This window comes from Patella vulgata, chromosome 7 (genome assembly GCF_932274485.2).
Source record: "Patella vulgata chromosome 7, xgPatVulg1.2, whole genome shotgun sequence".
NCBI classification, from domain to species: domain Eukaryota; kingdom Metazoa; phylum Mollusca; class Gastropoda; family Patellidae; genus Patella; species Patella vulgata.
This window is the reverse complement of record NC_065885.2, coordinates 10,370,024-10,393,076: the sequence shown is the minus strand read 5'-3', so window position 1 is coordinate 10,393,076 and position 23,053 is coordinate 10,370,024. Positions and strand designations below refer to the sequence as shown.

General features: G+C 36.6%; 1 protein-coding gene across 1 annotated transcript in view; it reads right to left on the bottom strand.

Moving 5' to 3' along the window:
* Window positions 1-23,053, bottom strand: part of LOC126828086 (FYVE, RhoGEF and PH domain-containing protein 2) — an 81,886-nt gene that overhangs the window by 5,678 nt on the left and 53,155 nt on the right. The window contains exons 3-18 of the mRNA XM_050557664.1: window positions 17,036-18,117; window positions 16,447-16,554; window positions 13,679-13,827; window positions 11,960-12,116; window positions 9,463-9,550; window positions 8,921-8,971; window positions 8,242-8,300; window positions 7,933-8,082; window positions 7,307-7,390; window positions 6,392-6,471; window positions 5,800-5,833; window positions 5,194-5,280; window positions 4,049-4,174; window positions 3,196-3,351; window positions 2,126-2,254; window positions 527-675 (exon numbers count right to left, since the gene is read on the bottom strand). Of these exons, the coding sequence (XP_050413621.1) occupies window positions 527-675; window positions 2,126-2,254; window positions 3,196-3,351; window positions 4,049-4,174; window positions 5,194-5,280; window positions 5,800-5,833; window positions 6,392-6,471; window positions 7,307-7,390; window positions 7,933-8,082; window positions 8,242-8,300; window positions 8,921-8,971; window positions 9,463-9,550; window positions 11,960-12,116; window positions 13,679-13,827; window positions 16,447-16,554; window positions 17,036-18,117 (2,689 nt within the window). The remainder of the gene's footprint in view (window positions 1-526; window positions 676-2,125; window positions 2,255-3,195; window positions 3,352-4,048; window positions 4,175-5,193; window positions 5,281-5,799; window positions 5,834-6,391; window positions 6,472-7,306; window positions 7,391-7,932; window positions 8,083-8,241; window positions 8,301-8,920; window positions 8,972-9,462; window positions 9,551-11,959; window positions 12,117-13,678; window positions 13,828-16,446; window positions 16,555-17,035; window positions 18,118-23,053) is intronic.

Here is a 23,053-nt window from a genome sequence, read left to right as displayed (position 1 = left end):
TTTAGAATAAGAAACTAGGGTGAACTTGGGACAATATTTTTGACTTTTTTTATTCTTTGACTGGCTAATACGAATAAATAATCGACAGCCATCCTGGTTGTGTTTTGTTTTAGTAAAATGAGAGAGAGAGAGAGAGAGAGAGATGGGGTTTAATGTCCACTCGACACAAACTAGGTCACTTCGGGACTAACATATGGTTTAATTTTATTACAATGATTAGCTTGCGTGTAGGGGTCTTTAGCAGTGGGAGGACCCGTAGAAAAAACAAGGTTTTACAGGCGCCCTACTCCATGCCACGTACAAACAACCGGGGAATCGAAACCACACCATTTGACTCAATGACAGACCTTATGATACAGCGCGCACGTGCTAACCATTCGGCCATCTACCCCCTCCCCCCCTACAGTCAAATGAATGGCAAATAAAAAACTAAGGTGACATCTCCTGTAGTTCTCACGACAATAAAAGATTCAGAGAGGAAATAACTTCGATAAGTATCGTTTAGTAAAATGGCTCTGAAACTTACTTTTTAAAATCTGTATGACTTTCTGTTTCGAAAAGGTAAACTTTTTTATCTTTATGATACAGTTTAAACACGTCTGGTCGATTGTGAATATTTTTTACAGCTTCTGCTTTATACCCTGGCAGAGGAAGAGATGTTAAGGCACATGTATCCTGGAAAGAAATCGATCAATAAAAATAATCAATAAAGTAATCAATAAAGTAATCAATAAAGTAATCAAATCAATAAACTAATCAATAAACTAATCAAATCAATAAACTAATCAATAAACTAATCAAATCAATAAACTAATCAATAAAGTAATCAATAAACTAATCAATAAAATAATAAAAAAAAATAATCAATAAAATAATAAAAAAAAATAATCAATAAAATAGAAAAAAATAATCAATAAACTAATCAATTAAATTATCAATAAAATAACCCCAAAAATCAAAGATGAATATTATTGTAATGTCAATCTTGTTTGTGTTTTATTGTGCAGTTTTCCTTCATTTTTTATCACTATTTTGGATTGGCAAGATATTTTTCCAAAGAATACAACAATACTTAGCATTAACCAAATATTTTAAGAGTTTCGTAAATTCTTCAGGGGGTCTATTTCACTGCCCGTCAGTCAAGGTGGGCAAAAATGTCTGAAATGAGCTTCCTGGCAGGGACCATTTATGTACATTTCAAATGCATAGTCTGTTTTTGTATTCTCCGAAAGACTAGACACACTGTACTTCTGTCAAGTAGAAATGAATTTGAAAATCTTGAAGGGATTTATTCTCGGTATATTACAGTCATGAGTACAGTGGGGGTTACAGTGGCTAAGTGGGTAAGACACTGGCCTGCTAGTCTGGAGGTCGGGTGTTTGATCCCTACATTGGCCAAGAAAGTTCATTTAGATTTTCCGGCGTGGTTCCCCCTCGTCAGTGATGCAGGACAGAGGGCCTGACAAGGACAGCCGACTAGTCATTCGGATGGGACAAAAAATAGAGGTCCTGTGTACGCTTGGCAGTTGGAAGTCGATATAAGAGTAGGCCATAGCGCCGCTGTCCGGGCAACATTTCCCTCTTTGCTTACTGTATGGCGTATGCCCATCTTCATTAGCCCAGTTCGGAGTAGAACAGTAGGACATTAAACCCCATTTCATTTCATTTACATTTCATATCTACATGACTAACTCCCATACAATACAAAGTCTATCAAATTATCCATTTGTTTTCTCTGATTAGAAATTGTAAATTTTGTAATGCTTATTACGTCATTTATCAAATAATTGACATTTTCTATCAAAAGCTGTTGTGGTATTTCTCCTACCTATCAATCAGAGATATAGGTGTGAGGCGTTAACACAAATATGAGAGAGAGAGAGAGAAATGGGGTTTAACATCCACTTGACAAACACTAGGTCATTTCGGGACTAACACATGGTTCAATTTTATTTCAATAATTCGCTTGCGCATAGGAGTCTTAAGCAGTGGGAGGAAACCAGAGGACCCGGAGAAAACCCACAAGGCTGGACAGGCGACCCTACTCCTGGTAACGTACAACTGGGGAATCGAAACCCCGCCAGTTGACTCTATGACAGTAACACAAATATGAATGACCACGTACCTGATCAGATTTAAAAGAATATAAAACAAAATCTTCATGAGCAGCAAACCATCTTTTCATCCAATTTTTTCCTTTATCAGCAGACATATGTAAATATGTGGCAAGAACACATGGATCTCTAGCTTGAACCTGTAAATAAACATACCGTACATTTTTTATATTCGAATAATTGTGACATATCTATTGAATGAACAATGAGCTATCAAGGGAGACCACTCTGCACAATTAATTTTATGTCTGCACCATTTTTGGAAGGCAGATGTGATAGAAAGATAGCAATGGGGTTTTGGGGGATTTCAGGATATATATGATAGACTTTTATTTCAATCTGTAGCTTGAACCTGCAATGAAAGAGAGAGTGAGAAAGGGGGTTTAATGTCCACTTGACACAAACTAGGTCATTTTGGGACTAACATTTGGTTCAATTTTAGTTCAATAGTTTGCTTGCGCTTAGGGGTCTTTAGCAGTTGGAGGAAACCAGAGGACCCAGAGAAAACCCACAAGGTTTGACAGGCGACCACTCCTTGTCACGTACAACCGGGGAATCGAAACCACACCAGTTGACCCAATGACAGTTGAGTCGACTGGCGTGGTTTCGAATCCCCGGTTGTTCGTGGCAAGGAGTAGGGTCGCCTGTCCAACCTCGTGGGTTTTCTCCGAGTCCTCCGGTTTCCTCCCACTGCTAAAGACCCCTACGCGCAAGCAAATTATGTAAATAAAATTAAACCATATGTTAGTCCCGAAATGACCTAGTTTGTGTCGAGTGGACGTTAAACCCCATTTCTCTCTCTCTCTCCCAATGACAGACCTTAGGATACAACGTGCAAGCACTAACCATTCGGTCATCCAACCCCCTCTAATATCTACAACATGGGACCTTCTGGATAACGAGCAGTGTCTTGCTCACTGAGTTACCATGGCTTCCCACATTATAGGAGAAGGGAAATCAAATCAAATATGATTCAACACCCAGCAGGCTAATGAAAATGAGTATATAGTATGCTGTAGGGTATGGCGGGGGGCAGGGGGGAATTTTGCCCCGGCAGCCAAAAAACTACTATCAATTTTACCTGTAAAACACCTTTTTTCTTGAACGATGATAAGTCTTGATCAATATCTAGTTTATTGACTTTAACAATAACATTATAACACTTCTGACAGACTCGTTCTATTTTATTGTTTAAATATTCTAACGGTGCTTTCTTACAACATTTACTACATATAACCTGAAATATATAATACATTACAATAAATAATTACAATCAATAAATAATTACAATCAATAAATAATTACAACCAATAAAATAATTACAAAAAATGAATAATAAAATTTTATCAATAAATAATAAAAATTTATCAATAAATAATTACAATAAATAACAAACTACAATCGACAAATAACACTTCGCTTAATATAGAGAGATTCATCAATTTATTTTGTATTAATTACCTAACATAAGAAATATTTTTAGTTGAAATCTATTAAAGGGAATGGAACTTATTTGATCAGATTTCCCGGAAGCTGACAACAATTTCTGGTGACCTAATTCTGGCCTCTGTTAACCCCTAATAAAAATGTCCGACGAGTATCCCTGGTTTAAAACCTGACTTTTCTACATCAACCTGGGTTAATAAAGACAGGTTTATGCCATACATTGTGCTATGAGGGAAATGTTTACTTTTCAAGATTTCTTTACTTGCTCGCAAACCTGTACAAGGAACCTCGTTTTTTGGTCCTTGCTAGGACCTCCTTCCTACAACAGTGTTAAGGTGAAACAACACTGGAAAACATCCTACCCACTGATCCACATCTAAGAAATCAGATTTCAATTGAAGCCAAACTGTGCTTAGACCTCATGGAGTGCCCTTCAGCAGTAGGGGAACAAATAAACCAATATCAATAGAAACATTTAATATTCTTACCCAACCACAGGCTCTACAGTGATGACGTCTACGAAATGTAGAGAACGCTGCATCACATCTCATACAAATTGTAGCGGATTCATCAGGGATCCATCGGGGGGCTCTTTCTCCTACGTTACCTTCAATCTAAAAATATATAAACATCACCTATGTCATCAGAAATGCATTTCAATTCATTTAACATTTTGAGTAGGAGAAAATCTATTCTCTAAATGAGCCAGGCTAGAATTTAATCAGCCCAGAGTTCACAAAGCATTCTCAGATTTAAGTTCACTGTTCATGAGTAATATCTTTAATCCAGAAACAAAAAACTTTGCATCTAGTTTCTTATTGATGTATTTGATACATTAAAACAAAAGTTTTATAAAGGGCTATATTTTTGTTAAAATAAGGCAAACAATTTTGAGTAAATTCTTAACTTAAGTCTGAGAATGTTTTGTGAACTTGAGGCCAGCTCTTTTGTAAAAGAAAATGTTCCATTGCCTTCTGATCTGAACTACCAATTTGTCTTAGTACTTAGAAACATAAACTAATTTAGTTCTATTTAAGAAATGAAATGAAATGGGGTTTAACGTCCTACTGTTCTGCTCCTATACTGGGCTAATGAAGACGGGCATAAGCCATACAGTGTGCTATGAGGGGAAATTTTGCCCGGGCAGCGGCACTATCGCCTACTCTTATATCGAATTCCAACTGCCAGGGGATCTTTTACATGTATTCCAATATATACAGGGGACCTCGGTTTTTCGTCTTATCCAAAGCACTAGACAGCTGTCCTTGTCAGGCCCTCCGTCCTGCATCACTGACAAGGGGGAACCATGCCGGAAAATCTGGATGAACTTTCTCGGCCAATGCAGGGATCGAACACCCGACCTCCAGACTAGCGAGCCAGCGTCTTACCCAATTAGCCACGTGACCCCCAGTTCTATTTAAGCCACATATCTATGATCTTTTGATTAGCCTCTTTTTAATCCAATTTAATCCCAGCCAGGAGATAACCTACTATTGATATTTCGGTTCTGTTTTCATAATTAAACGTTAAATTTTAGCAAAAGATTCAGCCTTGAAATCAATTACAGTCTGAAAAATGGACAATCGCGATCGGCAGATTGAATATCAGCTATATGTATGATTATATGACTTACCCCTGATTCTAGATTAGTCAGTGACTGTTGTTTATCTCGAATTCTCTGTTTCTTCTCTTTATATTCAATTACCGTTTGTTTTATCGACTAGAAATTTATAAAACAACAAAACAATTATTACATGAGCTGGCATAATTACTTAATGACAAGAAAAAAAGAAACAAAAAATATTAGGTTTTGTACAGAATAAAATAGAATTTCAAAGAATAAAATAGAATTTCAAAGAACAAAATAGAAGTTTAAAAAAAATATACATGAGCTGGCATAATTACTTAATGACAAGAAAAATCAACAAAAATTATTAAGTTTTGTACAGAATAAAATAGGATTTTTAAAAAAATAGAATTTTTAAGAGTAAAAATAGAATTTTTAAGAGTAAAAATAGAATTTAAATGAATAACATAGGATTTTACTGGATAAAATAGAATTTTAAAAAAAAAAAAAAGGTATTGAAATAAAAAAAAACATCCAAAATAAACAGTATGAAATAAAAATCACAAATAATGTATGTTTTAAAACTTATTTGCTTGATTTAAAATGTTAACTATGCAAAGACAATCCTCAGTTGATATAAATAAGTCTTAAGAAATGTTTATATAAACTTACCTCATACCAATTAACTTCATCTTCTGGTGTTTGTCTGAAACAAGACAATTATTTGTTTTATTAGTTGAACCGAAACAATATAAAGTGTACTTTATACAAATACATCGTGTCATTACGTTACCCAACCCCGTGTTTGAAGATAATATACCCAGAATTTATGTATATAGTCTAGAGTAATTTGTGCATATTATACAAATTAATGAATAAGTTTTATAGATAATACATAGCAATGATCAAGTAGATGCTTACAGCTGGACCTTGTTTTGATACATACATTCGAAATGTCTGTACATATTGTGTGTCCTGCCCGCAGGTTTGTCTTGTATATAGTGCGGTCCTCCTGCACTGACTATAATACACATAGTAGTAATTTGTGTATATTATACAAAGTAGTAATGTGTGTATAGTATACATAGTAATGAGTAATTTGTGTATATTATACATAGCCATGAGTATTTTATGTATATTATACAAAGTAGTAATTTGTGTTTATTATACATAGTAATGAGTAATTTGTGTATATTATACATATTAATGACTAAGCTCTGTATATTATACAAATTAGTGACTAGTAATTATCTCATCAACTTACTCATCCAATAATTCTATAGTCTTCTGTTTACTCATTAAATTAAACGTATTAGCTATACTTAAATTATCACCATCTCTTGTCTGTAAAAAAAAAAAATAACAATCGTTTTATTATTTATAGATTTTTGATTATAATGCATACCATACTTTTGGTTGCAAGGCTTCTGTTGTGAAACTTGCCTTTCTGTATCTTTAATTGCCCTATAGATCAACTAAGCAGCATGCATTAATAAAGGTACGTAATCTATTGACACAAAAGGCTAGAGTGTTCTTAGTCAAACTTTAGCAAAATTCCAGGACTTGCATTAGACCAATAATGAAATTATTTGGCACAGTGGTTAGGGAGTAGGATTTGTGACCGAAAGGTGTGCTGGTTTGAGATACAAAATTTGTGCAGAGTACTGATTATTGTATTCCAGTCTATCTAGATGTAAATGGGCACAGTAGGATGATGTATGAAATTACACAAAAACCAGTTGTGCTCCTTAAGCAGAATAAGTTGGGGGTCTCTTTCTATGACTTAAAAGTGCATGAATAAAGGGAGGTAATCTGTTTTTAACTGTAACCTAGACACCGGGCAAATATTCATATTGTACTATGAGCGTAACCCTTAGTGATGTGGACTGAAGCATATTATCATTCCTGATATTCGACCAGGAACTGGACTCCAAGCGCTACTCGTCTTGTTCTTGTTGTGGGCGACGCTCTACGAAAAAAGCCCCAAACTCCGCCAATTGAAGTATGATCGACATGAAACTTGGCATGCTTGTTCCTTGGACAATTGCGCATCGATTGACGGATTTTTGATTTCCAATATGATGTCACATTTCCATGATGGCTGCATTGATGTCATGCTCGGGTCCTGGGCCATATAATACTAATGTACTTGTCAAAATAAAGTGATGTATGAACATACCTCCATGCTGTCTATATCCATCTGAGCTCGGACTTTATACGCCCCTAACATAGGTTCACTACAGATTAACAACAGATCATTAAACTGAAATATATCAAATCAAATAATCATTCAAATATTTAAAACTGTCTTGTCCTCTTTCATTTACTTAATTGAATTAAATGAAATGGGTTTAAAATCGTACAATGAGAGGAATTTAGCCTGGACAGTGGCGCTTCTGTTTCCTTGCCATCGAATTTCAACTGTGAAGTGTGTGTGTGTGTGTGTGTGTGTGTGTGTATGTGTGGGGTTGGATGGGGACGCCAGCGAATGGTTAACGCGTGCGCATTGGATCAGAAGGTCTGACATTGAGTCATGTGGTATGGTTTCAATTCCAAGGTTATACCCCTTCTTGATATTGTCTGTAGATGATGCCGAATATTGCACAATTTTCAATTCTTCGTATCTATGGAGATACTGAAAGGAATTGAACCATTTTTGGAATATTTTCTTTTAGAGATTCAACTGCACAATATCGTAGTTTACACAGGATTTAACTTTCTCAATTGATGATCAGACGCTAGAATAACAAACACGTCTATCAATCACATCCCACTGCGTTGAAAATATGTAAAAACTTTTCTTACCAAAAAAAGATAACGAGTCTGTTTTTCACCACTTCTAGCTGCTATTTTAGTGATAAGGCCTTCGCGTATTAATACTCTTGTTGGACTGATGAAATCTATATTAATACCACGTAAACTCTGGTGAATTTCTAACAACTTTCGGAATTTCTCCTGGAAAACAACAAAATTAGGTTTTATATTAAAAACAGATACAGAATTTATACTAATGTTTTCAATAAACTTTCCTTCTATTTCAGCTATAAAAAAAAGCCAGCAAAGTTTATCTCTTTCCCCAAAAAATATCTGAAAATGAAAATTATGTAAACTTACTATTTTTTTCATGGCTTCGTTGGCGTGGCTTGCAGCCTTGGTAACAAGATCAAGGGCAACTAGAGAAAAAAAAAAAATTAAATTAGATATTAAATTTGTAGTACATATGATTGTTACCTAAAAAAGGACATGAAATAATAGAAACCAGGTTGTTTGTGTACAACTATAAATGTAAGCTTCGTTTTTTGTTTGGAGTCACAGTGGCTCAGTGAGTAAGACATTGGCTCGTTAACCTGGAAGTCCCGTGTTCAATCCCTGCACTGGCCGAGAAAGTTCATCAGGATTTTCTGGCATGATTCCTTCTTGTCAGTGGTGCAGGATCAAGGGCCTGGCAATACATAGTCATTTGGATGGGACGTAAAACCAAGGTCCCGTGTACACACTGGTGAACCCGTAAAAGATCCCTTGGCAAGTAGGCTGTAGTGCCACTGTCACTGTATGACGTATATACGTCTTCATTAGTCCAGCAGGACGTTTACCCCATGTCATTTAATTTCATGTTTGGTTTAAATCAGTTAATTATCTCAAAATCTGTGGGTCTTTTTTATAGGAAGACAGACACCCACTTGCAAAACAAATCAAATTTAACAAATTAACAGTTTTATTTTAAACCAAATCTATTAAAGTTTAAGTTAGGGGATTCAGGGTGAATGAATATCCCATGGCACCGATTTCTTACCTTGAGCATCTAGGAGGTCAGGTGATCCTTCAGGCAAATGTTTGATATAATCTGTAAAAAAGAATCAAAGACCGATTTAAATACTTACAGTAAGGTTTGACTAACATATCATCCAATTTTATTTAGATAATTTGCTTGCGTGCAGGGCTAGGTCATTTCGGGACTAACATATGGTTCTATTTTATTTCAATAATTTGCTTGCGCGTAGGGGTCTTTAGCAGTGGGAGGAAACCCATGAGGTTGGACCGATGACCCTACTCCTTGTCATGTACCGGTGGGGAATTGAAATCACGCCACATGAACATAGGTCTGATAAACTTTATCAATTGGTGACGTTTGATAAAGGGCAGTAAGAACAAATTCCTGTTTTAGTCTATCTTAGTCTGACATACTCAAACCTGACTTGAAAAACCTGAGGAATAATGGACAAAATGGGATCAACATGGTTATTAAGCTAGCACCTTATTCACTTAACCACTGATGATGATATCAACATTTTTAATATTAACTGAAAATAAAAAGTTTAAGATAGAGTACCGTACCTTTGAGCAATAGTTCGTATCGAGGAACTCTCTGTATAGGACCTAACATATGATGTTGTAGAGTCAGATTACCACATTCCGGTAATTTCTGAAATAAAATAAAATAAACAAATATATAAAACTGTAATTAAAAAGTTAATAATTTCTTTCCTACATACTGAACTGAATGACATATATATGTGAATTTTTGTAACCATAATCAATCTCATCGTCTCAAAATAGTTCATGCTACTTGTATGCATACTAAACTTAGGCTGCCTGTCTACAATTAGCTCTGCATGAGAACAGACACTTAAGCTAGTTGACCGACATTTTAAGTCCTAAATCAATAATTTTAGTCTAAAACAGTAGGTATACTTTGAGAATTTTGTTCAGTATTTATTCTGCTTCCATTTAATACGGGGATCATTTGGCTAAGTGGGTAAGACGCTAGCTCGCTAGCCTGGAGGTTGGGTGTTCGATCCCTGCATTGGCCGAGAAAGTTCATCCAGATTTTCCGGCGTGGTTCTCCCTTGTCAGTGATGCAGGACGGAGGGGCTGACAAGGAAAGCTGTCTAGTCGTTCGGATGGGACGAAAAACCGAGGTCCCGTGTACACATTGGCGTGCACGTAAAAGATCCCTTGGCAGTTGGAATTCGATATAAGAGTAGGCCGTAGTGCCGCTGTCCGGGCAAAATTTCCCTCATAGCACACTGCTTAGGAGCAGAACAGTAGGACGTTAAACCCCATTTCATTTCATTTCATTTCATTTCCATTTAATAAAATTGAAAAGGTTTATTTAGTCTTCATGTGTATGACAGATGTGAAACGGTGTAAAACTGTAATACAAATTTTTGGATATGGCTGCCATTTAGGACAGAGATCTATTCTCGAAGTATGAAGTAGATGGATCTCTGTGTGCAGAATGACTTGTATGCCATTCAGACGCTGAACTTAAACTGGTTTAGAAAGTCTGGCAATCGTTATCAAAGTTTAACTTTGTCGTCTGAACACAAAAATGGGGCAAAAAAAACAGTTTAAAAAAAAAAATAGCTCTCCGAGAAGGATTTTTTTTTAATAAAAAGGCTTGCTATCTTGAAAATCGGAACTGGACAACTTCAAAAATGTCTTCAGCTAGCTTTGGGAATGTACATTGAGTTATATTCATGGCAAAAGGATGACATGTGCCCATGCGTAATTAACTCTAACCTCTGACAAGGTCAAGCTGTTAGGTCAAAAGTAAGGGCGAACACAACACTCACATGGCTAATAAACCCCAACATTTTAAAACTAGTTTAAATTTAAGCGTCTGATGAACAGCCAATAGCCCTGTTTACACTTGGGCCGCAATAAACGTGCCGTTCTGGTCACGGTACCAGGCCACGATAAATTTCAAGAAATTGACCCGTCTACATTACTCTAAAATAACCGGTATCGGAACCGTGCCATATGCAACTCTTCACAGAAAGTTAATTTGAGTCCCTATGCAAATTACCCGGTTGAAAACAATTATGAAGGTTGATTTAGTTTGAGCAGCCATTAAGACAGAAATGATGACAGAACTGTCAAAGTTTGCGTGGGGAAAAGGTCAAGGTTCGTTTCGCGCATGCGCAGTAATCCACACGCTTATGTTTGACCCGTTTACACTACAAAAACATTAACCGTGCCGTGCCAGGTACCGTTCCTGGCATGCTTAAAATTTGTAATGTAAACGGGTCTTATGTCTGAGAGTACACAAGGCTTGTATAATATAATTTGTAATGTAAACAGGTCTTATGTCTGAGAGTACACAAGGCTTGTAAAATATAATTTGCAAGATAAATTGAAAACCTCCAAGTCAATTTAATATTCATCATAAAATAAATGCAGACTGGCAATATTTAAAATATTTTATCTAGTAATTGAGACCATATGTTACTTGCTGTTTGTCAATTATTCAATTTATACATGCATATTAGAATTTCAGTGGTTGTTGAGTGTTGATTTTATGCAAATGATGCATAGAACAGTGTGAGAAGGGCTTCCAGTTGAGTCATATTTCTCAATTTTGACTAACTGGCAGTGTTATTGACTGGCGAGAGAGAGAGAGAGAGAGAGAGACAGCGAGAGAGAGAGATGGGTTTAACATCCATTCGACACAAAGTAGTTCATTTCGAACTAACATCTAACATATGGTTCAATTTTATTTCAATAATTCGCTTGCACGTACATGTAGGTGTCTTCAGCAGTGAGAGGAAACCGGAGAAAACCCACGAGGTAGGACAGACATCCTACTACTTGTCACGTACAACCGGGAAATCGAAACCATGCCAGCTGATTTAATGACAAACATTATGATACAATGCGCACACGCTATTTATTCGGCCATCCACACCCCCCTTTGTTCATGAAACTCAAGTACCTATTGAAGATCTAATAATTCAATATTGGTCGCACCATAAGCACAATCAAATATTACTTGGATAATAAGAATATTAAATCTTTGAAATGTCATGATATATAAAATTCTACTCCATACCTGCACCTCTCGTATAATACTAGAAAATTTGGTTGATTTTTCCTGCCAATAATTGATTAGATTCATGGCATTGTCGAAATTCTTCACGTAGTCCGTATACAGCTTCAAAAAAGGAGCATTCTCTTTCATCAAGTCACCAATACGTGGATTATTTTCCCTGTTAAAAATAGGAAAGTAAAATATATTCAACAAAAACAAGAACTTTTGATTGCGATTTCATCAATCTGATTAAAACACAGATCTTATTTCATTTCATTTTTTATAGCTCAAAATTTCGTTTAGCTAATGAAACGGTCTGTTACGGCAAGCTTTTGGCGTGAGGTGCACGGAACCGTGGGTAACCCACTAGAAACATCAACGCTGATTGGTTAATCAAATGTCTGACCTCATAGGGTCAAAAGCCGCTCGTATGAGCTCTGACGCGACCTTCTACTACAACCAGTCAGATCTTCATGTAGTGTAGGCCATTGAATTATAAAAAAACGAAACGATATATAGATCTGTATTGTAATCAGATTGCGATTTCATGGATGTTAAATTCAATAAAATTGCCTGTCTGCCTACCTTGATGTCTGATTTTATTCTATACAATACATCGGGCCTTGCTGACAGCACAAATAACAAGATCTCTTATGGGTACAAAACAGAGGGGGAGTGGGGTCAGGGGAGTACTACAGAACTGGTATCGTTTAATTGGGGGTTTCAACCTGAGAAAGTATACATATACATGTAGTTTACTTTCAAAATATCGTTTGATAATTGATTAAAGTTGTTCGAGACCTACTATGGCTTAGTTTAATGGTGACCGTTTAGTTGACCGTTTAATTTCTCTGTGAGGCGTTTATAAATGGACGACCCGTTCACTTATTTACCGCGTCCTCTCAAATATGTCAAACGCTCCAAAACGTATTTACAGCATATCTCAGTCATAGTGTATTTTTGACATTTATTGTGCATTATGATTATGATAACTGGTACCACACTGATCAGCAGTGAATATTCGCTAGGCCGCAACAATCACTGATAAGGATGACATTGATGCGACTTAATGAGCCACAAATATTAACTTTTTTCCTCCGACAAATTAAATTCTAAAACATTTTTTTTAAGCTTTAAAAAAATAAATAAAGACGTTTGACGTATTTGTAGGTAAAAATTATTTCCTATTGAGGGTAAATGAGTAAAAGGCTCCATTTCGCCGGAATCAGTAAGGTCTTATGTAAACAATGCACGCACCATTGAGCCAATGATTGACGCCGTGTGATGAGACGTCGCGTGTTGAAAATGAAATGAAATGAAATGGAGTTTAACGTCCTACTGTTCTGCTCCTAACCTGGGCTAATGAAGACGGGCATACGCCATACAGTGTGCTATGAGGGAAATTTTGCCCGGACAGCGGCACTACGGCCTACTCTTATATCGAATTCCAACTGTCAAGGGATCTTTTACGTGCACGCCAATGTGTACACGGGACCTCGGTTTTTCGTCCCATCCGAACGACTAGACAGCTTTCCTTGTCAGCCCCTCCGTCCTGCATCACACATCGCGTGTTGAAGGTAGTCATATTTTACAGAGATGTTAGAAGACTTTCGTAATCCTCTGTGAAACAGATTGTACCGGTACCGGTATGATTATACATCGAACCCATGACTCAAAGCACCCTCTATTAATCAAAGAGATGAGTTATCCATTCCCAACTAAACATTGACGGCTACTTACCATTTTTCCATGCGTTCCTCTAACTGAGGTAGAAGAAAGTCATGATGAAACTGATAGATAGTTTTAACGTTAGAAAACATCTGATTGACCGCATCTGGAGTCATAAATGGTTGATTTTGATTGGCCTGAACTACTCGAAAATAAAATTTCTGGAATAAGAAACAGAGGTTTAATATTAAATATATTGCACAATACACACACGAATGATACGAAGTGAAATGAAGTTTGGTTTAATGTCTCAATTTTCTGCACTTACTTGGCTAATGAAAAGAGAGAGAGAGAGAGAGAGAGAGAGAGAGAGAGAGAGGTCATTTAGGGACTAACATATGGTTCAATTTTATTTCAATAATTTGCTTGCGCATAGGGGTCTGTAGCGGTGGGAGGAAACCAGAGGGCAGGCGACCCTACTCCTTATCACGTACAACTGGGTATTCGAAACCACGCCAGTTGACTCAATGACAGACCTTATGATACAGCGCGCAGGTGCTAACCATTCGGCCATCCAGTCCCCTTCAATGTCTGTGGCTAAGAGTTTCTCAATGTCTGTGACTAAGATTCCCCCAATGTCTATGGACAAGATCTACCTCCACGTCTGTCACTAAGATTTTATTGTTTAAAGATACAGCAAACTAGGTGATTTGATGATACAGTATATTTGGCTTAAAAACATATTCAAAGTAATTAATTGATCATAAATTTGCTTCAAATCCTTCTCAAAACATTGTAATTGTCAAGGAATACCCTTGCTATAAAAAATCGATCAAAAGAGGTCATGTTTGTGTCATGTGACTTACGGGTGCGAAGTCGGAGGAGAATTCATTGCATACACAATCGCTGACTATTTATTACAAATATCAAATCCTAATTAAATTCTCGGATTATCCACTGCCCACGTCTTTTTCCGTGATCTTTATCTCAGAAAGTGTTGTATGTCTAACTCTTCGTAAAATTTATTAACAAGTACATCAAGCGCTCAATCTCCGCGTGCAACCTTCGAAGTCACGCGTGCAGATATTCCTTATCGTCGGGCTGTCGATTAGTGGAACCCTTACATTGTTGTCCTCTATACGCTCCATAAGTGTTTTTCAGGGAATCCAGTATTTTTCTAGTAAGATTGGATATCTCTGTACATGTATATACCAAAATTGCCATACTTTTATTGGAAATAACCACCCGATAAATACTTTTCTGGGAACCTATCTTTAAGTCTGTTGCTAAGGTTAAGATGATCGTAAGATAACTTGAAAATGTTAAGAGCAACTTAAGGGAATAATAAACCCTTCCAGATGAGATCTCAAGGCCAATTGATAACAGATCCATATTATTAAAATCTTCCCTTTGTTTATTCTGTGAGGAAGGTAGCACTGTCACATTTTAAATCTTGAAGTGGATGGAATATAAAAATTTAAATAAACTGCCTGTCATACAAGGCTACAGGCTAAATATAATAGTTCTACTTTGGAAGTGTCAGAATCAGATTACGTGAAAACAGATGGAATAAAAATAACGATTCCTCTTTCAAGTACCCCAATTCTTTATAAAATCGGTTTAATTAAAAGTCTCCATTATTAAAATGAGAATGTGTTCTTGTATCATTAAGTGTATTTATAAATGATTCCCAGGTGTGCTGGAGCTAATTAATTCAAGACTACTAATTAACTAATTAACGTTATTAGGAATCAACAATCCTCCCACTTTAAACATTTGATGGACGGTGCCAGATTTAGATAAAGCGAGGCCCTAGGGTATTCAAATACCAATCTCCGATGAAAATGAAAATGTGTTTTAAACATTAAAGAACAAAGCCAAGGATGATGTGTAAGATTACGGAGAACCCTAGATCGGAGACGATCCTGCAAATTTGACAGGTGGATTGTGGGTTAGGGCAAGGGTTATGACCTGCAGATTTCGTCAAAGTTTTGAGATGTAAACAGGACTAGCGCTACCTCTAGCCCTAACCCTGGACCAAGCCTAACCCTTCCCGCAATAAATCTCATATTTCTTGCATTAATATAAACAAACATAAATCGTGACAACGAATTAGGATTAATTTAATAAACATATATATGGCCAATGAAAAGAGAAATTTTACAATAAAAAAAATTAAGAGTGTTGGATATTGAACTGGCATCCAATCAAATGGACACTTAAATTAATTTCATGGGCGTCATCATCTTGTTTTAGGATGAGTTACCTCCCTTAGACATTGTTTATGTACATCACCTAGATCTTGAGGCTCTAGGCTTCAGCCTGCCAAGCCTATAGGTAAATGCAAAACAGCCCTGTTGACAGGCCGACTGTTGACAGGCCGACTGTTCATGTACATTTATACGTACATGTAGGTACATTCTACATGTATCGACTTCTCCGATTATACACATACATGTAATTGAATTTTATATTTTGTGCATTCTGCGTTAAGTTCTCACAAATACAGTACTGATCAAAAAAGATATCAATCATGAAAATTAGCATCAATATCACAAGATGTATTGAGGATAAAAAATTTACTGAAATGTGAGTAGATGATGTGAATACAAAGCTTCTTCATTATCAAATATGTTTTGAACGATTTGTGAGATACGCTTTCAAAACAAAAACCTGAAAGATGGATGACATTCCAATATCCTTCCCTTAACTTTCTTTTGGATGGAATAAAAAAAACTTTAAAAAAAACTAGAACGAAAGGACGGATGGAGCCCGTTTGAATACCCTTCCCTTAACTTTGTTTGGGGCCGGATAAAACAACATAAAATCTGTTTTCTTACCTGATGTAAAAGATGAAGTCGATCCACGTATGATTTTTCTGTTCTATATAATTCCTCCGCTATACATTGTAATTTATCTCGTGGTTTTATTTCACAAACAGATTCCAGCTGAAATATAATAGAAAACATCGACATCACAAAATGAAATATAATAGAAAAATAGAAAACATTGACATTACAAAATAAATTAAATGAAATGGGGTTTAGCTCTGACTGGGCTAATGAAGACGGACATAAATGTATGTCATGTAGTATGTGGGAGTAAATCAGAGGACCCAGAGAAAACCCACGAGGTTGGACAGGCAACCCTACTCCTTGTCACGTACATGTACATGTACAACCGGGGAATCGAAATCACAGACCTTATGATATAACACGCACGCGCTAACCATTCAGTCATCCAACCCCCCAAATTATACATGTGTTGTTTAAACGGCTACATGTACATTTGCTACAGAAATATTTCTAAAATCTTCAGAAATACGATATTTTGCGTGCAATATTTTGACGTTTTTGTACAATATCCTGATTCTGAATCTCCATTTTTCTGGGAGAGGAGAGGATCTTGGCAAAACTCAGATGTACAAACCTTTTCTTCTACAACTGGCACCGGGATACTCTCCTCTATTTCACTTTCATCGCCGGATGAATCAAAACTTCCGATGTCCGAATCGGACCAACTATTATCAAATAATTCCGCAGGACTCATTGGTTGGCTTGACAAACTTTCAGATCTATTCAAAACAGATTTCGGAGCAGTATGTTTTACGTCTATATTTGCAGGTTTACTTTTTTTCGTATGATGATGTTTATTTGCCTCAGCACTTGCCGAGTCTACGCTATTTTTTCTAGAACTACTTTTTTCCTTGTGAAAACTTTTGAACATTTTATCACTTTGTTCATTGTTAAGTTGCACCACAAGGGATTTTAAATTGACGTCTGACTTTGACTCAGAAAGATTCGTTTGAACAGTTTCCTTCGAGTCGCTAACACGTTCGTCACTACACAAGGTCAGTAACTCTTCATTACAATCAGGCGTTATCTCATGATGCAGATCGTTTATTTTTTCCACTAATGCCCGCACATAGCCCTTCGACATAACACTAGTTGAGAATTTTTCATCACGAGACTGACTGAAGTAGTTTTTCAGCCAGTTTTCTGTCCGTTGTACCGTTTCCGTTTCTTTTGAACACAGAGATTTAGATCCACAAGGTGAGCTGGGTGTGGAATGAACAGTTCCTTTCACGGAATATTTGGATCCTCTCCGCACTAATTCCGGACTTGTATCTGATTCTGTTAATTTAGAATAATCCAAGCACCTTCTACGAACAATCCCAGAAATCACCGGAGACGTTGGCGTCGACCAAACTTTTGAAGATTTTGACGGGGAATTCAAAGACCCAGTTGCAGTCTGATAGGCGTCGGTTTCGGTATCGGAGTCATAACATATTTGTGACACATCATCTAAATTGATAGAACTTCCTTCGGCAGAGAGGAAGAATTCTGAATTGGATACTTCGGATTCTGAGCACCAGCTATCCCCTCGGGCTCCATCTACATCATCACAATTTGAGCCTGTTCCATCAAGAGCTCCATCTGTCCGATGTTTGGATTTTGTTTTCTGTCTTACTCCAGTTATGATACGATCCAAAAACTTTGGCTTGCTTGGAGCTGAAACAATAAATTGACAATTAAAAATAAATTCTCTAAGAAAATTGTTAAATGCCCAGTCAAAATTTTGAGCCCAAGTAAATCCTGCATAAATTTGAAAGCCCAAAGGTTGGATCAAAGTGTTCGGTGACTAGTCATTCAGATGGGACAAAAAAACAAAGTTCCATGTTTACAATTGGCTTCATGTTAAAGATTCCTGACAGCAGGCTATAGTGCCATTCATCCTCGGTATCCCCAGTTGTCTCCTTGCGTTCCACTTCACTAACCCGTGGGTTTTTTCATGGGGGGGCGGGGAGGGGGCGGGGGAGACAAGCATTCAAAATATCTACACCTTGATCCAACTTGTGGCCTCTCTCATAATCGAGCGAACAAGCCGCCATATTGTTGTAAACGTAAACAATGAGGCTAAGACTGATTTGTAAACCATTTTTGATTGTTTTGTAGAATCAAACTACGATCAAGGGCAGATAATTTGAATATGTGAATACCCCATGGTATAGTGGAGTAGAACGGAATGAGACCACTAGGGATACCAAGGATGAGTGCCATTGTGGAGTCAAAATTACCCCATATCACAATGCCTGGTGCATGGGTGTCTTCATTAGCCTGGCTGGTTCAGACGAATAAGACATAAAACCCCATTTCATTTCATTTTAGTTTCCCTCCATTACATGATGTATGGCCATCTTTATTGGTGCAGGCAAATAAAATATATATCTTAGCATAATGTGACAAAAATAGTTTGATTAAATGTCAAAAGTTGTGATAAAACACATTGTATATCAAATAACATGTCATTTCGGTCCAGGCGTCATTTGGACTAAAAAAAATATGGTTTCGGTCTCAGTACTCGCCCATGAAAATAGAACAAGCAGTGTTATCTTTTTATTAGCGGTCTCAAACATCGCCGACCAATTGAATAAAACAAAACAACTATTACAAATAAATCACACAAATTTTCAACAGTCTTTTAATTATTCATCCGAAACCGAAACATCACGAGACCGAGTCCGAAAAGTCGTCAAATAAGTCCGAACCGTCGTCAAACTGAGTCTGAAAGGTTGTCTGTGTTGAGTCTGAAATGACGTGCTAACGTATATCATACATCTGTGGTTTTCAATCTGGTCGTTTTTATCAGCCTGTTGTTGCAGGCATTAACCCCCTCAGTTTCTCTTCATTACACGTCTCATGTCAACCGTCTGTCTTTAATTCAGTACTGACCTCACTTTCATATTGATTAAATCTATGGTCAGCGACATCCGTTGATTAAAATGTCGTCTTGGAAGTCAAATAACCACCTAATAATATAGACGTAATTAACGTCTGACAGTCTATATCAATGTAGGCATGGTTGATCTAGCACTCAATGTATGGCAACAGATTATTTATCATTTTTATAAGGACGGGAAATTAACTTTCAACACTAAGTCTCCATGAGACCACATACTCCTTGCAGTGTTTCGTTTAATTAGACCTAATCCCAGTGAAGCACTGTCGTAATGAAAGCAAATTTCTGTTCCAAATTATAACTGGTCAATAGTCTGTTTAACAACCAATGCCTAACAGTGTAACAATGTCATTCGGGTTTAAACAGAGTTCCACATTGTTTACATAACGTTACATGTACATCATGACTCACAAAATTTTTACTCACATTCAACCAGCGCATAGCAGAATATTGCAGAAAAACTAATTGCGTGACAAACAAGGCTATCGATGCTTACAATGTAAACAATACTATTTTGAGATGAACAATACTTTCACTGTTTTTAATACATGTACATGTACATGTACATTAAATCACTGTCCAAAGTTTTAGAGAAGACCCCAGATTAAACGAGGGCTGTCATGTTGCTGTACTTGGGATAGATTTGATTGAACGGGTAGAATAGACACACTCCCTCAAAAGCTCAAGTATCAGAAGTCAATCCAGCAATGGTCAGAGAGGGATTTCTTGGACCATTGCTTCAGGAATATGCGAGACCACGAAAGGGATTTCTCGGACCATTGCTTCAGGAATATGCGAGACCACGAAAGGCTGATTTTACAACTGGTGAAAATTAAAAATATTTCACTGCTGGTATTTAATTGCAAAGTCCTTGAGGTATTAACCACCAGATATATGACCAATGCAACTTTGGACGTTTTCTCACTGATTTTACTACATGTACCTCCGAGTCTGGAGATAAGGCAGATGCCACAGAAAACTGTCAGGTACAAATTCAGGCTTTGTACGGCACAATTCTTCAAATTAGCAAAATCGCTAATATTTGGGACCTAGAAATTAACCCAATTGGTCGCAACTCATAATATAATAATGTAATCTGATTGTATATAAACTGATTTACATTCAATTGTTTCCATTTTGACTCTAATTTGAAATCAGTTATGTCCAGCGAAATACGACATAAGTCTCAAACGAATGCCAATTTCTAGCGTCTGGTTATTCCAGTCTATTGCGCGTGCTCTCCAGATAAGATATGGCGTCACTGTTTGACATGAGTTGTTGAATATGTCTAGCCTCGTTCTTTCTGGTCAATTGTTACAAATGAAACAGACTATGGTACACATTCGTGTACCAATCGTAAAATGTTTATTTTATCTTAAATATTGGATATCAGACGCCTACCTTTTCCCAGTAAGATTACAGCATCAATGTTGATTTGAATTGACAAATAATTCGTGTTTTCAATGTCGAAGACTTTGGATGATATTGAGTTAGAGACTTAGCTAATTTAACAGTTTATGAGATATGCTCCAGAAACAAAACCAGACAAAGGACGAACGAACCTCATTTCAATATTCCTCACTTAACTCAATTCGACACGGAATAAAAATAAACGAAGCGCATTCAAATAAAAAACATACAATAAAATACCATACTTGCCAATTCTTTTGTATGTTTGAACTATTACAAGTGGCATAATCCATAAAGAAAGAATCGTTCAACAGATAATAATTCAAATGATCTTTTACATGCACAGCTGAGTTACAAATTAAAATTGATCCAAATATCAAGTTTTACCATGATTCACAAAAAATATTTTGCCCAAAAAAGAACACACTGTCAAATTCATTTCAAGACAAGAATTAAGTATTTGTATCTTGTGCTTAACTGGGCCGAGTGGGGAATATGACTCATTATAGCACAGTTGACATGACTGCATCGGAGAATCTCATACAAAGTACAATAAATGATATGGACCCTGTTAGAGATGGTAATATTCAAACTGTGAGATGATTCACACACCAACATCTAAATTAATAGAATTCATTATTCATTAACTCGACTTTTGTCCATGTTACACAAAGTTCATAGCACATGCTGTACCAGGTCAATAAAAAAAAGAATTATGAATCATATCTCATTAATTAATCCAATCATTCATTCACTCATTTGTCTTTCTCTCATTCATTCAGGGGGTTTGGATTGTGGAATGGTTAGCATGCGAGCTTTGTATCATAAGGTCTTGTCATTGAGTCAGCTGGTGTGATTTTGATTCCCCGGTTTTACGTGACAAGGAGTAGGGTCACCTGTCCAACCTAGTGGGTTTTCTCCAGGTCCTCCCCACTGCTAAAGACTCCTACGCACAAGCAAATTATTGATATAAATTGTATATGTTAGTCCCGAAATGACCTAGTTTGTGTGAGTGGACTTAAACTCTCTCTCTCTCTCTCTATTTTAAACTTTTTTTTATATATTGGGTCCAAGAATGATGAAAATATCTTAAATCTTAAGACAAAAGAAGTGACAGAATTTGCCTTGGGGGATTGACACCTCCTTTGTCCACCTCTCTCTCTCTTTCTCTCTCTCTCTCTCTCATTCATTCATTGAATCACTGGGTCTTTTATTTATTCATCACTCATTCTTTCATTCATTCATTCATTCATCATACTGCACCCTAATGTAAGTCAATGACTATGTACTAATAATACCATATTTCCTCTGTAACTACCAACATATGAATAACTAAGTTAAATGAAAGAACAGAACTACAATATACTAATCATCAACTCTTAAGCCATAAACAATTGGTGCTATTTGTCTTATTGTGAATCTGTATTGTCAGTTTGTAACACCTACACACATACTGAGTCAAACCTAAAAAAATTGTTTTCCATGGTGTGAAATCAGAGAGAGAGAGAAATGGGGTTTAACTCCACTCAACACAAATTAAGTCATTATTTCAATAATTTGCTTGCACGTAGGGGTCTTTAGCAGTGGGAGGAAACTGGAGGACCCAGAGAAAACCCATGAGGTTAGACAGGCGACCCTACTCCTTGTCACGTACAACCGGAGATTCGAAACCACGCCAGTTGACTCAATGACTGACCTAATGATACAACGTGCATGCACTAACCATTCGGCCATCCAACCCTCCTACCAAACTACAATAATCAATCTTTAAATACCTGAATTTGACGGAACTGAAAAACTTCCTAGATCTACCTATAATAACTACTACATGTAATAACAAACCTTATCGTGTACTTATACGATGACATCTATATACCTATTCCTGTTATTACAGCCTGTAAAACATACCAAATCTCCTTGTAGGCGTTGGACCATTTCATGCTTGTTTTGTTAAACCAAACAATCATTATGAATTATTTTTCCTAATGTTTTGCTTATTTGTCATTAATTAAACATACATTAAGCAAGAGCTAAATCTTCCAATTGCAGGTCTTTTCTTTAGGCCTGAAATGTTATCTTAATTATTAATTAGACATTAATTAACTTATCCAGGCCATAATCAACTCTCGATGGCATCAGATTTTTCCAATATTAAATAGATTACAACAATTCAGCCATATTTTGATTTAAGCTAAAAATGGAGGAGCGATACTTAGCTTCGCACAACCAGTACGGTGGTTGAAAATATTGCACACATCTTGTCAAACCTTCAAAGGCTAATACATATATTCGCTCACA